This window comes from Ambystoma mexicanum, chromosome 12 (genome assembly GCF_040938575.1).
Source record: "Ambystoma mexicanum isolate Mex_15411 chromosome 12, UKY_AmexF1_1, whole genome shotgun sequence".
Lineage (NCBI taxonomy): Eukaryota > Metazoa > Chordata > Amphibia > Caudata > Ambystomatidae > Ambystoma > Ambystoma mexicanum.
The window spans coordinates 927677454-927694716 of NC_090936.1; the positions used below are offsets into that span (position 1 = coordinate 927677454).

At 43.4% G+C, this 17263-nt stretch overlaps 1 protein-coding gene across 1 annotated transcript in view; it reads left to right on the top strand.

The window, feature by feature from the left end:
* The window catches only part of CFAP54 (cilia and flagella associated protein 54), a 3669934-nt gene that overhangs the window by 1193935 nt on the left and 2458736 nt on the right, over nt 1-17263 (top strand). The window contains exon 18 of the mRNA XM_069629416.1: nt 524-677. Coding sequence (XP_069485517.1) covers nt 524-677 — 154 coding nt within the window. The remainder of the gene's footprint in view (nt 1-523; nt 678-17263) is intronic.

Below are 17263 nucleotides of genomic sequence, written 5' to 3' on the forward strand. Positions count from 1 at the left end.
ATTATCCATTGACACCAAGAGAGGGAGACTGACAATCCACTGGGTTCTAACCATCTGTCAATTTTACGTGACCACATCAAAAGACTTTATGGTATGAGGCAGGGTTAACTGGTATGGGAATCTAGACGGACCAACAGGTAATCCTGGTGACTAATGCAAACTGTATGCTCAGTCAAAACCTAATCCTTGTTTTTGCTGTATAAAATACAATGAACAGTAATCGTGTGTATGGTTTGGCAGCTGCTGTTGATCTCATGGCTGCAACAATGCCCACCCCACCCCTCTTGCTGGCATACATGTAATTTGAAATTGCCATTGAATGATAAAGCAAAACTATTTAATCACAACATTTGGTTTGTGTATTTTGTTGCCTGCAGTTGATGTTTCACTGGACATTTTTTATCTTTACCTGTTCTGAGTTTCTAGGCTGTGACACGTATTTTCGGTATTCTCTTTTCACTCTGCTTGTATTATGTTTTGTCTGCAAAAAGGAGGTTTGATAAAAATGTTTCTTGTTTTTCAGCCTGATTCAGATGACACAAATCGAAAAAACACTAATTCAGAGCATCCCAGTCCTTCAAAATCGTTCATAAGCAATAGTTTCATGATGGATCTGCATCTGGAACTCATTCATACACAGCATGGAGTGTCAGTCAAGCTTCTGAACCTATTGCATGGTAGGAACTCTAAAATATCAATGCAATTAATGGTATCATAATAAGATTTACAGGTTAACATATGTTTTGTGATTAATTCCACATATTTTTGTTTTGAAAGAAGCAAGAGTAGAATTCTCCAGAAGCCTTCGCTTCTTAACTTTAGGCAGGTTGTCTCTGGCGAACAAACTGAGGACCTGGGCATGGTTCCTTTAAAATTTTACATTTTGTATTTGCCATTGCGGTAGAATCATAATTAATCGCATTTATAATTATCTATACTTATAGAAGAGATCCCAAAATACATCTTCAAGAAAATGGTTAACAGTTAGCCACAGCAATACGCTGCACCAGAACAGAGGGGAGCAGAGAGGAGGGAACCCGCTTTTTTAATATATGTGGTGTGACGAATTGACTGTATTCGTCCCTTCTCCCCAAGGGGGATCCACCTCCTTGAGGCTAGGGAGGTGATCCCGCTCAGCGACACTCCCTAGGGGTCTGGGCAAGTGGGACCTCACAGGGAGTGGCTCCCCCTTACGGGATAAGGACTCCTGTTCCTGTGTGGAATTCTCTGGATCAGCCACACTATCAGCATATATGGGACTGTCTATTGGGAAGAAGAATCCAACATCCTTATGTGGTTGTAGTCAATGCTAAAGCAAAACCATCAGAGAACGTAAAAGATGTCCCTTTAATGGTCTTGCACTTAACTGATACGAGGTGACGAGAGGAAGAAAGAGAGTATTGAACGCAGGGGAAGCCCCTTGATGTGACTGCACCAAGAAGGGTAGGAGGCCAGGCTAGCCACGAAACCTGTGACTTTTGAACAGGCGAGGATCAACAAAGTGAGACCTCAGGAGACCAGTGAGCAAGTAACTGGAGAAACTGCTGCCCGAGCGAAAAGAGGTATCCAAGATCTGGTTGTGGCGTGACCATGGCAGAATCCTGGTGGGCAAAGCACCAGCGCAACTACGCTGAGACAATCATTGCTAGGAGCAAGCAGAACTCCCTGTTGTCCATGTCGGAAGAAGGCAACAGCCCGAGGGGAAGCCGTGATCGGAATGCCGATGATAGCCAAGTGGGAGGAAACTGACTGCTGTGAAGAATACCCGAGAGTGCCGAGCTCTGCAAGGTTCCCATGCTTCCCTGAAGGTACCAGGAAACGCAGGAAAAGTGGGAAGCAGCAGAGGAAGGAACTCATGAAGAGTACAACTTGTCCCAGTTAGAACAACATTTCAAGAGGAACGCAATTGTTGAATAACCAATGCGTAAGGTCTCTAGAGTCAGTAACCAGCAACCCTGTGAGGGGAATAACATGCACGAAGAGTGTAACTTGTCCTAGTCCCAAAGGAGAGACACAAGGATTAAAGGTTTTTAGCTGGCAACATGGAGAGTTTGTAGAAAGAATACCAAATAAACTGAAAAATGAATAGAGACTAGAGACAAACACCCTGGGAGGAAGGGATACGAAATCATAAGCAAAGAGAGTATGAGAATGGAAGAGAAACCACTAAAGAAAGATCCCAGGACAGAGACATTATACAAGCCCCACGTAATCTAATCAAGGATGAATTGAGAGACTATAAAAGAATTAAGAGCTCATGGAGGAGATATCCAGACTTTATTGAAGATCATAAAGAGAGGAAACCGAGACAGTTCATTCAGAGACTATTGAAGAAATCAGCAACCCAAGAGAATGAGGATCTTTTCTTGAATGAGTCCAAGTTGTTTATCTTAGTGGTAGGGTAAGGTAAAGTTAGGTTTGGACCGAGGCCATTTTTATTTGTAGGACTTACTGACGAGCACCCTTAGTTCTTTTAGATGGGTAGGGTGCACTTATTAGTGGTAAGGAAAGATCGGCCTCATCTATATGATTTCATTAAAAACAACACCATTTCCTTAAAGTGTTAGACTTCTTCTTTTGACAGACCACAGTGGCCACTACATTAAATCAGCCTCTGAAGTAGTTTTTCTTTCTTTTTTTGTTTCTGATCGTTTATTTAAATATTATGACAGTGTAATGGCATAAAAAAGATAAACATTTCTCAATACTTCATCAGTGAATAAGGTAATAACCTCCCACTCCCCCCTCATAATGCTCAACCTAAAACCAGGGAGATCACATGTGAAGGAAATCAAAAAGGTTAATGTTATTTATCTTCATTGTTGTATACTGCTGTAAAGCACTCTGTTGCTTCTCGAAGCTAGGTCCACGCTCAATAAATACCATAATTAAAAAAAAGAAAATCTGATTTAGATTAGAGGGATAGTCCCATCAATGCCGAGCAGATTAACAAGCCATCTTAATTTATATCTTTCAGTACAAAATGTATTCTGGACAGATCAGGGTCTTCAATATCAAATGTCCAAGCGCCGTAACTGAATGGGGCAGGTGAAGTTTCTCTTAGTTGATTTTATATGATCTAGCAAGTGGCCCAATATCAGGAAAAAACAAGACATAACCCTGTGTATTGAATGAGTAATTTTGTATTAATAATGATAGCCCACATTGTAACCAACCAATCAAGAATATCTGGGACTTTTTTAGTTTTCCAGTAACTTGCAATCAAAGTGGCAAACCTTCAGACCTTTTTGCTGTCATGAACGTATTGTGATGAATCCTGCGTAGGCCTCAATAAACCCCTGCCTAAAGTCTCCTCCCCGGTGGCCAGCGAAATCCAGATGCTTCCCGATCCTGACCTTGGGGGGGGTGTTCTGCGGGAGCATCAAATGGGAGGAGAATGTGCACAGGGGAGAGTAAGGAATCCGTGGGATGAGACACTATAATTTTCTTCCTCTAGGGAGATGTATCACAAATGCAAAAATATGTAATGGCTTGTTGTCATAATGATTTGTATATCCCACGAGTTCAACACCCAGTTGCTAAATCAGTCTACAACCTTTTGACATAAAGAGAAATAAAAGCTCTTCTCAAACGAGAGAGGCTCATACATCTAAAGTCTCCACTTACTCCCAAAAGGATAGTAAAAGGAGATATATATGAATAATACCAGTCTAAAAAACTTTAATCCTAATATCAATCAAGGCCAGTGACTAACAATTCTGTTACGAATGACCGAAAAACTAACTGTGTTACTGGGGACTTCAAGTCCCATAATTCTCTGAGTACTGGGGCGACAAAGAGGACTGAAGAGGAACAATGCAGGAGTGTTCAGTCAATGTAAAGGACCCACACGTGAAGGAGGCTGTGAGGCTTAAAAGGCCTGCTCAGGGCCTCCTCAGGTGCTGGCAAGGGGTGATAAGGAGAGCTGGAAGGAGAAAGCAGGAGGAGAGCATTGTGAGCAGAAGACGCTGTGCAGACCGTGATTGCAGCCCAGGTCGGGACTGGAGAAGGGAGACACTGAGACTGTTGGCTGGTCCCAAGAGGGTGTGTTGGGGGTCGCCTCGGCACTCGCTAACAAAAAATTACAAAAGTAGTCAAAAAAAGAATGTACGCAGGCAAGGAGTAACACAGGTTTATTCAAGGCCAAGACGCAGCCGTCATCCGGGAACTGTCCGGTAATTGTGTGTATACCACACAAGACGAACATCCCTTTGGAGACAGTTATCGTTTCCGCCAGATTTCAGGAATTACGTTGTCCATAATGTCGAGCAGCCGCATACCACACGGACCAGAATTCCGAGCGGCCGCGCGTCCAATGGTGTTATTTGCTACGTACGCCGGGTCGCCGCGAGTACTAGCGGAGGAGCGCCAACAGATTCATACACTGACGTACCTAGCCGAGGAAAACACTGAGTAAGTAAACAATAGCAGATATAGCCTATGCAAGTCCGTGCTCCTTTGGCTCCATATCTGAAACCATGCACCGTGGTGGTTGTTACAGCTTCGTGACATTTTTATCTGCGACTGACCAGCAACGGATACTCTTTCCCAAGGGATTCATTACAGGGAACCAAAGAAGTAAGCATCCTTTCTCCATTTTTTGCGAGTGAGTTAGAGTTTATCGTAGACACTCAGACATTCTGAGGCTTAGACGTGTAGACTCATGGGTCTCTGCCTCCCTATTATGGGTCCACTACATTTTTTCTATTCTATGGAGCTGATACTTACAAGAACTCTTAAAGCAAGCTTTTTATATTGTGATAATAGTAACGCGATATATGGGTGTATAAATGGGAGCAGTTAGATTTATGAGCCCTGTCCATTCTGTTTCCTCCCCTGCAGTCTGATTGAACCCACAGCTCGGGCACTCTTTCGAGCCCCACTACTGAGTGAGTACCGATTTACTAATGTTCATTTCTAATAGTATGCTATACTCCTTCTATAAACTTACGAGTTTATATGTCCCTTACTTTGTAGGACTTACGACGTAAAGCTCATTATTAGAGATTTTTCATGCCGGGATTTATTCCACTGAACCGACACGCCAGCCACTGGAAAAATCAGAGGAGGTGAGCCGGTTCGCACACAGCTCTATTAGCTAGCTGTTACTCAATAAATGCGTTTTTATGAAACAGAGATGACATCTTTTTTGTATTTTCCTTATTTTATAGACCCAAGGCCTCTTTGCCTTATACACCCCCACTTTTCTGTGAGACCACGCGGATTTGGCGAACGTCTTTTGTCCTGAAGAAGGTTGAATATAATACACAAAGGGAATTCATTGCCCACGTTAAGAACTCAACCGAAACATGTCGAGAAACAGTTTTTCTATCCTCTGAATGTTGACAGATGGACACATTGTAAATCAATCAAGTGTTGAACTAAGAAATGCTTTAACTGCCATTGTTATTGTGATATGAATAAAATATAATTTTCTATCGTTTGTGAATGTGATGAATGCATGAAGAAGTTGTGAATGAAGTTTGTTTGGAGGGATGGGTTTGTTCTAAATTCAAAGAGCCATATTTTATATGAATATATTTGTTATTGTGTAATTTGATATATGGATTGTTGCAAAATAATTAGCTAACGATTACAAATTGAAAGAGTAATCAGTTGTTATCTCTGGTCTGGATGGTCTAATTTTCATTAGCTTTATTGTATTGCCTGATAGACCACAGACTAAAAAGCAGGCGCCCCTTATATTTTCTCTACCAGACGCAGCTGGGACAGCTATATTCAAACAGTTTGCCGAACAGAACTGCATGAAAAACTGCTGTCAAAGAAGTGCCCGTCCATCTAAAACTTTTATAGCAATCGAGCTAATTAACATAAGTAACTTTGTAACATCCAAAAAAAATCCCCACACCACTGATTGGTGCTCGCACATTATACCCTTATAGAAAAACATACATTATGTTCTGTAATTTGGTCCATAAACCTTCCCACACTGTCCTTAATTATAATTTGTGACATCACAATCCAACCCCCATTTAGCACATCGTCATAACAATTCATAGACACATTTGCGATGACCAGCAGAACTTTATTCATCTGTCCCGGTGATCTCATCTACGTTCACATGAGAAACGCTCTCTACCATCTCTACCATGGTACTGTCAGAGCCTTGAACCACAGACATACTGATGTACAAATGTTGCATATTAAGAACTATTCAACCTTTTTCCCAGGTGAACTCTACTAATGGGAAATTTGAATCTGTTGTGGTTCTTTTGACACCATCTAAAAATCATGTTTTGTAATCCTTTTGAATTATAAAATGGTTATGATCTCCTTGCCTCTCGGTGGGACCCATGGGTTTTAATCTGTGACCTCGGAAAAATAACTACTGTTTGCTTCTTACCATAACAGCCTGGGATTGTGGGATCTGCAATGTGTTACCAGCCACTGAGGCTTCGCAGCATATTAATAAAAAGCTAGCACACGTTTTCTGGAAAAGCATGCAGTAAGGCACATTTACTGCGTTTCAGCCTGCCCCTAAGTTTGGTTATACTTACCTGTGCCCCTGCATTTCTTTTATATGCAAATTCCCTTTATTTTGGGCTTGACTGTATAATGATTAAAAGGAGCCCCCTCCCCTTTTACAGTGCAACTCTCGCAATTGATGTGTGTACTTTTTCAACACGCAGCACCTGCATTTATATTACATTATTGCCCCCTTTTATTGATCTATCAATAACAAACTCCTTTTTGCCTCCCGTTCCCTTTCTGCTGCTTGTTAGGGAGAATTCTCTGTAAAGGCTAATTTCCCAAACCTAGTGAGTCCCCCAGCAGCTTTGCTGGATTTTTGGGGTTTATTTCTTTCTCCTGCTAAGAGTGAGACTCTTTTACTCCCACTCTTAGACATGATTTGAGGTGTTCCTTTGTCTTTCCATGTGTTTTATGGGCTATGGGGTCCTTTACTCCATAGGGTTTCATGTGTTTTTGATGTGGGTTACACAGCACCCTCTGTGCCGTAACCTAGGGGTGTCTTAGCGACCCCCAAACATAGACTCCATACCCTGGGACTGACTACTGTCTCCCACGGCATGTAAAGTCACCATTGGCTTTACTAGTCCCAAATTATGAACCGAAACCAGTACAAACCATCATATTGTGGACGTACTGGTCGGGGCAATTCGATTGCCCCATGGTCTGTTGTTCGAGGGGGCACGTCTCCATCACCCCTGATCAAGTTTTGGCTGGTGGCAGTGGATGCTACTTTTTATATTCGACCGCAAATATATCTCTATGGGATTTTCCCATTGTTCGAGGCTACCAATTTTAATTATTTAATTCCTATAGCCTTGAACATACCGCCGGTTTATTTATTTAATATTAATTCACCGGTTGGTATTTTTTGCCAGGACTCGATTCTAAAATGGCGTTTGTGTTCTCTTCTGTGACTCCAACCCAAGTTGAGCCCTTTGTTCTACTTTTTGGCGGGCTTCTCCACAGAAGCCCTCCAAAGTGGTGCCACTCTGTCTGGGTTAGCAGGATGTGTGGGAAGGGGGTTTAGGCACCCTGGACTGAGTTGCCTTGGCAACTCAAGTCACACTCTTGTGTGATTGGCCCAAGTGGTGAGCCGGCCGGCTCACCACTTAGCATGTTTGAGTGACAGCTAGGCTGAGTGAATGGGGGTTTTCTGCATAAAAGCAGGGCTTTGGGGACTGGAACTTCAGAAGTCGCCACAGAACCTAAGAATCCGAAGAGGGAGAAACTGAGCCAACCTGCAACGACAACACCACCGGTGGAGCCCTGCTGAACCGTCTCACCACTTTTCCCGATGACAGAGGAGATCTCCAGTCCGGAGAGTCTTCTTCCTTTGACTGGTGGGGATAACCAGTTTTGCCTTCTTTTCGCCTTCCTGGAGCATTTTGTGGCCGTCTTGCCCGTGCCAAGCACCCTGGCAACTGGAATACCACAGTTTACCACTACTGCGAATAGAAGGGTAGTACTTTTTAACCGAAGAACTCCGCGGCTGGTTTCTTCCCTGGCAGTGCAACGACCTTCATCTTTCCTCCACGTCGAGACCTCCTCTTCCTCTGGACAAAACACTGACTTGCACCCGCTGCCAGGAACAACTGCCCCTGCTGGAGCGTCCTTCCCCCTTAAGGTACTGTGTCCCGCCTGGCTTCCCTTGTGACAGATCGTTCGGGGTGACAGTAAAGCCTCGACTTTCTAACCTGGGATGGCCTGGGACAACCTAGCTAACTTTTCCTGACTTTAATTTCATTCTTTGTGTGCGTACTATCTACAAGACTCTTTGGGCATACCCCCACTGTGTGAACCTGGACCCCTTCTGCTTGCTCTCTCCAAGAGTGGGCCTTGCAATTGACTTCCTTGCTCTCCAGTAGAACTCTGCCTATCCTGCCTTACTGTGGTTCTTTGAAAAGTATTGAAATTTGTGTGCTTCCATAACTCTGCCTTTTTCCCTCCGTTTTTAATAACTTATTAGAGTGCCATCTTATGTTAAGCGCTCACCTCTGCCTGAAAATAAGTGGTGTTTCTCATTAAGACTTACCTCTTTTTGCTAGTGTAATTTACAAGTGTGTCTTTAAATAAATAATTATATACTTTTACACCAAAGCTCTGGTCAGTGTTTGCTTGTGCTACTGTATCTCTGTACCTATTGTGTATACTCTATATACTGCCTAACTCTTCTTGAGGGAAGTCTGACTGCTCAGCCACAGCTACCAAGTGAATCTGTGTGGTACAGACTGCTACCAAGTGGGTTTACTGCCAAACACCTGTAGTCTTAAATCTTTTGCAGTGGTCCCTAAGGGAACTGCACAGGTTTCTGCCTAACACTGCTTTATCTTTATGAATCCAAATTTGTGCAATCTTGTCATGTCTCCCCCGTTCTCCTCTCAACCATCCAGAGTTTCCCCACCCATAGACACCATCCTTTAGGCATGAGATCCAAAATTGTTGATAGTTTTCTAAATCTGCTGGCTGTGTAAAGATCCACCCATCAGGATCCTCGTCTTCATTTTTTCCAATTACTTTATTATCACCCCTCTTTTTCGGTAGCTTTCTTGTCAACACTTAACGGTAACATCAACTTCCCTTTTTTCTTTTTAGAATATGATATAAAAATGTTCTTAATGATGCAAAAGGTGACGAGAATAAGCACCAACCCGGGGACTGTCACTCGAAACAGTCCGGACAGCCATGTGGGTACCTATGTGAAAATGCTGCCCAACCAATTATTTGATTGCACTCGATTAACTTTGCTGGTCATTTTTTCATGGAGTGCCCATATCTCTGCTATGGCTGCTTTCAATGTTCCATTTGGAGCCTCTCTATTGGGTATCATTGTGCGGCAGCTGCTCCCAAACTTTGAGCCATCTCCTCCCTTCATAGCCGCTAGGAGGTCCAGCACATACCGGTTCTGATGACCACCAAGCTTAGTGCCCTCATCTCCTCCTTAAATGCATTCAAACCCTTTGCTGTTGAATTTGCCAATTGCAGCAGCTCTCATCGAGTGAGCTGCAGCTACTTTGCATTTGTGGCGGCCTGGACACCTGGGAGCATTAGTGAGGTAAAAAACATCACAGTCTTGGAGAACAATTTGAATTCATTAGTATAGCGGCCAAGTTGTCTGCACCCCCTTCTTCCTTTTTATTGATTGTTGTTCCTCTGTGCGCAATCTTCATGATAGTTAGGTAGCACCAGTGTAAGACTGTGCAAAGTGACGAGCACAAACACCACTTCAGCCAGGCGGGAGCTGGGCATAAGCCTTCGATCCACAGGCCCACCATACGTCCATCACCTGTGTCAGCGCTGCATTCCGCATCACTTTGGTACATCCAGAGTTAATGCCCAGATAGATAGACTCACTTGACCTGAAACACAAAGGGACTCGTGTAAAGCTCTTGATGTTAACTGGTTGATGCTTTTCATGTAACCAAGTTAATGCATGTACATATTTTCCCCAAATTGCCCTGCAACTGTCATTCACTTTGGCACCCACGTTTTGTTCAAAACCTACCAATCCCTCAGCACGACATTGCATTATTCCCCCCTCCCATTTGTCCACATACCACACTGCTCCCTCTACCCTCATCAATAGCCTTGTATGACACCAGGGTATACTTTGCCCTTCCTCACTTGTGCACCATAATCTCTTGTTGTTTCTCATTTGTAATTCCCCCTTTTTAGGACCTTTTGTCACATACCACTACCTTATGTCGTGTTTCTTCATTTTCAACCATTTCTGTTAATTTCACGAAATTGTCTTCGTTACCTTTATTCCCTGAAATAAACATCTAGCTTTGCAGAATGACAGGTGCATCAGGCATCCTGCTTCCTCATAAGACACAGCTTGGGGCAAAAAAGGTTTGATTGTTCCTGTAACATGTGGGATGAGAGAGCAGACATAGCAAGTGCCATCCACCCTTTCTCTCCCCACACGTAACATGTCATTGTACCAAACAGTTCCAGTTGACAAATCTGGTTCTTCTTCAATGCCATGATGAGAACCTTGCCCATTCATTACACTGCGTTTTTCCTTATTTATATTTTCATTGATTGTGTTCCACTTGTTTCTCTTAAAACCAAATAGACCAAAAGTATTAATCCCACACTAAAAAATATTAATATCGTCACACTCCAAAACTTCCTCCTTTCTTCATTAAAACATTTTCTTTAAAGACATTTTCATGACTTTCTTTTGCTGGTTTTTGATATAGTTTAAAGGCAGAGAAAAAACGTAGGCATTTCCCATATACTTACCATCATGTGCTTGGGAGAGCAGAGCTCTTGTCTTTGCGCACGTCTGTGATGTGGACCCATCCTCGCCGCATCTCAATTTTCATCACTGTGGGTGTCGAATAGATCACGGTATTTGGGCTGGTGAAATGCTCCTCCTTCCGTTTGCGAACGTGATTCCGGGCAAACACTTTCTCCCCCGGGTAACTATGTGCTGCTTGTGGAAAATGTCATGATTGTCTGGTTTGAGTTTTTGGCCTTGTCTGCAAGGATATGTATCGAAGGTATTTTGTAAGTTCTTTGAGATATGTACAAAATCCCCCCTGCAGAATACAAGAGGAAGAGTGTCATCAGAGATTGTACACAACGTTGCAGTAGGCGCATGCATATTCCGCCCTGTAACAATCTCATAATCTCATAGTCAGTCCATTCATCTTGTCTACCAAACAGTTGGCTTGTGGATGGTAAACTGTACATAGTTTAATTAGCAAAATGCTGCCCATTGTCGGAACAGATTTCATCTGGAATTCCCCACCTTGGGAACCCCTCCTTCACAAGAAATGTGGCCGCAGTGTGGGAGTCATTATGAGCCGAGGACCAGCCTCAAGCCAACATGAGAATGGACACACCACTACAAACAAGTACCTGTAAGCAGTACATCTTTCTTGTATATCAACATAGTCAATCTGCATGTGCCGGAAGGAGCCTTTCGGTCGCATCAATGTTCCCTGCACAACACTCAATGTGTGACCTGGCAAATACTTATTGCATGTCATGCAGTTATTCTCGAACTCTGCAACACTCTCATACAAATTTGGTACAAACCAGTCTTAACTTATCCCTGCAGCCACATGCTCTTTCGATACGTGGACAGGGTAGTGAAGCTGTTCCACTTCCCTGTGCCATCATGCCACCATACCAAATCACTGGGGGTTCCATTCACGTTTTTTGGTAATGCATCCTTTTCTTTGCCCACTTTTAGCACTACTAGTAGGGGTATTTTTCCTTTTTGCCAGGGAACAGCACATGTTTTCCTTGTGGTAGATATGCTGCTTCTTTTGCTGCACTGTCTGCTCTTTCGTTGCCTAATTAAATATAATCTTGCACTCCTTTGTGGGCTTTGCACTTTATTAAAGCAAGTTATACTGGGAGTGGTAACATTTCTAACAGTTTGCTCAGTAATCCTGCATGTTGAACAGGTGTACCATCACTTCTTTTGAACCCTCTCCTCTCCCATCTTGCTAGCCCTGCGCGCACTGTGGAAGTAACGTAAGCCGAATAAGAGAAAATGTTCACTTCCTGGCCCTCTGACTTGTTTAGTGCCTCAGTCAAGGCCACCAGTTCTGCTGCCTGTGCAGAGTAGTGGTCTGGTAGTCGCGTCTGGGAGTACACCATCAACTCCTCCCCTTGGTGTACTCCATGTCTGTGCCTTACCACTGCGGATCCTGAATGCCTCTGTCCTGTGGTCTGATCAATACTGGAGCTTCCGTGAATGAAAATTATGTCCCCCTTCAATCATCTCTTCCTTAACCAGGGGGTTACCTCTGCTCCTGTCTATGCCTGCTATGCAGTCATGTATGTAATCTCCCTCCTCCGTTTATTTCTGCCATTAACTCTGCTGGGTTAAAGTCCTGCATCTCACCACTTCTATTGCTGATTTTGCCAGTATTACCTCATACCCTGAAGATCTTTGAGTTGTCAATGTTGATTTTGTTTTTTCCAGTATTGCGAATAATGCATACTCCACGTATAAGATTACGGGGCACCACATAGTTATTGTGGAAGCCTTCTCAATTGCAAATGTAGCAGCAGCAAGTGCCTCCTCACATGGGAAATGTCCCTGAATCACTGCATCCGGGGATCCACTGTAATATGCAAGTGGTTAGTGTCCATGTAATTTCTTCTGTGTCGGCACAGTTGTCATTACATTTCCGTCTGAATGGGGAAACGGGTGAAATGTCTCTCTGTAATTGGTTGTAGCCAGTACTGGTGCATGTGCCAACTCATGTTTAAGTTCATCAAAGCTCTCGCCCATTTCAGCTGTCCATTTTATGTTTGTTTTGTGCTTCTGAGCTTCTTTTAATGCTTTTAAAAAATATATATTTTTATTATTTTCTTAGAACAGAGATCATACTTTAGCATCAAAAAAGAATCAAACAACAAGGGACTATGAGCATTACAATGAGCATTCTCCCCTCCGCCCCGATCAATAGATTGTCATGACCTTCTCCATGAGACTTTCACCAGACGCAAGGTCGGCATTCATATCTCTATTGGTCTGTTGCCGAACTACTTTTAGCTGGAGCACAGTCTATTTTGTTTCAGTGTAAGTTATGTGGCATGTCGGAATTTTCTCCAATCTCAGGAAGTGTCTTTTGCCACTCATTTATACCATTCTGGCTTAGCCCAGTGGACATCTTGACCGTGACCAACAGATACGTTTCCATGATTCAATGCCCCTCAACAAGAACAGGACCCCCAATCCCTTTGCCCCCCCACCCAATTCCCACTGTTTATACCCCTATAACCTTCAACTCCCTCCCCCAGACCTAAGTGCAGCTCGTCCCCGTTGCTCCCTGTGGCTCCCACATACCACCCTGTGCTAGTATAGGTGGGGGACAACCCTCTGTCAGTGCTTCCAGCATCTCCTTCTTACGCTTTGTGTTTACTGCCCTGCGTGCCCTAGAGAGGCCTCAGATCCTGGCTGGATGCAAACTTGTTCAGTAACTGACCCCAATCCATCTCCAATGCGTTTTCCCCTTCCGGGTCTCTAAGTTGGTTTAAATATTCTACTTCCGCCAACCCCCATCAGCGCATCTCGTGCAACCACAGTTGTACTGACGGGCCAGTCCCCTTCTACCATTCCATCGCTAGCCTTCTCCTGGCTAGTATGCAGAGGAATCTAGTGATTTTGTTTCGGCTTTTATACTTCTTTGCCCCCCCCGGTAAAAGTCCCCACAGGCACACTTCATAAGAGCATTCGTAATTTCCCCCCCAACAGGGCATTCATTCTGTGTACCACTTTTTCCCAGTATTTCGCCCCAACTGGGCAGCTCCAGACCATGTGCCAGCTTCTTTTAATGCTTGCAGCAATGGCCTAGTGTAAGTGGAGTAAACAAAAATCGATGCCCTGCAGTAGTTGCATAGGCCCATAAACTGCTGCATCTTTTTCACTGTTTTTGGTTGTGGAGTTTTATGCATAGCCTCTACTATTTCTGGTGTTATTTGTCTCCGTCTGCTGACACAATCTTCCCCAAGTACACCACTTGTTTTTGACAGTACTGAAATCCTCTTTGTCCACTTTGTATCCTTTTTCAGCGAGCAAAGTCAGTAGTGTCACTGAGTCCTTTCTACACTTCTTTTCTGTTGGGCTGCACACCAATAAGTCTTCAATGTACTGAATCACTGTGCTAGCAACCTGTAAATTGCTCAAATACATTTGTATAACTCTGTTAAAGATGCTAAGTCCCTCACAGTACCCATGGGGCATTCTAGTGTGTTTGAACCTGATCCGCAAGTCAGTGAGATACCTGTAGTCTAGGTGTAGTGTGATGGAGAAAAAAATGTTCATTAAATTTACCACAGTGAAATAGTGGAACGCTGCAAAAAATCATTGCAGGGTTTGGGACCAGTGAATACTCTGCCTCAATAATATTGATAAGAGGGCATAAATCCTGTATAAAACGACATGCCCCTACCTTTGCGTTCTTTATCTGATAGATAGCGTGTTGCAAGGTGACATGCTCTCCTGTATTATGCCTTTCTGCCATAGGGCATGCAGTGTCTCATAAATGCCTTAATCTGCTTCTTGAGAAAGGGTGTACTGCTTTACTTGTGGCAATAGTACTTCTTCTTTTAATTTGATGTGTACTGCTCCGGCCCCTTTTAGTATCCCTACATCATCGGGTCCTGTTGTCCATAAGCTTTCTGGTACTTTTTCCAAATCTTCCTGTACATATTTTGTATTCTTTTTTTTTTGTTATCGAAGTCATCTGGGGAACCACTGTTTCTTTTATGTGTACTAGACAAGATATGCTCAATTCAAACACTACCTCTCCTTCATTGTCTTTTTGTTGCAAACAACTCTGCGTCACTTACTACTTTTAATGTCAGTGTGGGCTCAATGCATACTATTGAATGCCATTCCATGTTATCTTCATCAGTGGCAACTAATATGATCATGTCTTCTAGGTAGAGCAGTTTGTGCCTGAACTAACAGAGGAGGGACACCGTGGCCTGAACAAAAATATATTGGACAGTCGAACTACCCTTCCTTCAATTCCTGGTAACCATCCCAACAACACGTGCACCCTGCACAAAAACACCTCCATGTGTGTGGGTATCCCTCTCATCGTTCTTTGTCCATAGTATGCCTGAATCACTACTGCCTCTCTAGCTGGATACATTCCGGGTGTGGAGCACACCATCCCTTTTTCTGAAAATGAAATTGTGGCATTCAATTAGCTGAGTAAGTCCCTTGCCAGAATGTTGATGGGAGTATCTTTCGAAAACAATAAGGGTGCTATAATATTCTGTGTCCCTATTGTCAAGGGTAAATCTTTTGTCAGAGAACTTTCAAAATTGTCCCTGAAGAGCCTTGTGTGTCCAAAAAGATAATGGAAATCCTTCTTCTTTTATGCCTGATCTGGTTGCTGCAGTATTTATAAGAAATAAAAATCCCTGGTTGGATATACCCTGTGGTTGTGTGGGCTGTATCTGTAGGTGCTGCTTCGGTATCACCTATATTTGTTGAGGTGCCTGTGTATAAGGCTGCTGTTGTTGCCCTGCTTGTGCAATTAGCGGTAAAGTCCATGCGAAGTGACCATAATTTCTACATGCAAAGCACTGTCCTCAAACTGTGGCCCCAATCCTCTGTACCCCATTCGTATATGAAGGGGGTGGTGCACTACCCTGCTCCTCCTCTTCTTTCCCCTTCTCAGTCTCGTTTTCCCTTTCGTTGTACAATTTTTTAATGTCCTAAAATATCCTACCTTCTTTTTAAGCTTTGTACCTTTGTAGGTAGCCGACAAATATGAGTACAAACTGTCAATAATATTTTTATCAAACGTTCCCTCTCCATGCCATTCTTTATAACATTTCCACACTGTGTCATGTGCCCACTGTAAGGAAGGCATGGTATCAAACAGTAAGACAGACACAAGTGATCACAGTTAAAGGGTGTTTATTGAACTTCAATTGTGTTTGAAAAACACCTATCTAATCCTAAATCTAAAGATGGGAGCAAGCTACGACCATCAAATAATAATAACGCAGTCCTAGTGGTGTCTTGTCAAAATAAAAGGGCCTATACTAATAAACGTATTGCCAATCCTTACTTCTAACTATAAATAGTGTGGGAAACAATATTATGCAAAATAAAAGTGTTCAAGAAATGATATGTCAGGATATTGAAGCCGTAGGCTTCCCTTCTCCACGTTTTCAGCACGGGACAAAGCGGCACACTCAAGCTTAGCCCAGTCTCTGGCTTCTCTAGTACGAGGATGTAGTTCAAATCTTAATATCAGGGCCTTCTATGCCAAAGTCTCTTTGCCATTCAAAGTCTCTTACTTCAGAGGGCCTGATATGATAAGCAAACATTGAAAAAAGTTCCTTTCTGCTCAGAATTCTCATGTACAACTTCTTGGGTGACTTTCGATTCACCCCGGCTCCCCTTCCGCTCAGACCCACTTTAACACAAAAACTTCAATTGGTCTCCCTCTGCTGGTCTTGGACCAAATTCACATAATTTTCCTAATTTTCTCTATTTCCTCAAAATCGAAGACTTTCAACTGTATGCTGGATTTTTCTTGACCAGCTGCAGGACCACTTAGACTCACATTTATGTCTTCTCTTTCAGTTGGTCTCCCTCCGCCGGGCTCGGACCAAATTTATCTACTGTTATTAGTTCTCAGCTGGATACCTTACAGAGACCTTCGATTGAGCACCCATGCGTTGCCGGTCCACTCTGTCAAATGTATTGTAGCCTGCTTTAAAGTTCAATCACTCATCAGCAGTTCAACTTCACTCGCGTCTCTTTTCATATATGTTTTAACAATTTTCGTTCCAGCGCTCCCCATACAATGTTTCTGCTTGCAATCTTGGCTTCAACACAGACCGGTTTTGTATCGGTTTTTCCCAACTCACTTGCTGTGTTGACTTCACTGATGCTGCTTTGTTCTTGGAGCCAAGGAAGCTACGTCAGCAGCTCGCGATTCTCCCAGCCTTGATTACTGACGCGGGAGGGCCCCGGCTATCTCTGCAGGATTCTTTAGCCTGGTTTACTGGTCTTACGCTTTCTATTCTCGGGGTCTCTGGAAAGTAATGGTTCCTGGTCAAAAAGGTCCAAGAAATTTCCCTCCTTGCGATCCCCTTTTTCTGTCTTTCCCCTTGTGCTCTGCTGTTTCCTCGTGTGCTTTGCCTCGCTCAGAGTGTGCTCTCGTCTCTGCCTATTATCCGTGTGGGGAAGTATACTGGAAGTGAACAGAACCCCCATGCTGCACCCCGAACAGTAGCATCCCTATATTGCTGCTTTCTGCTCCAAGTGCTATGC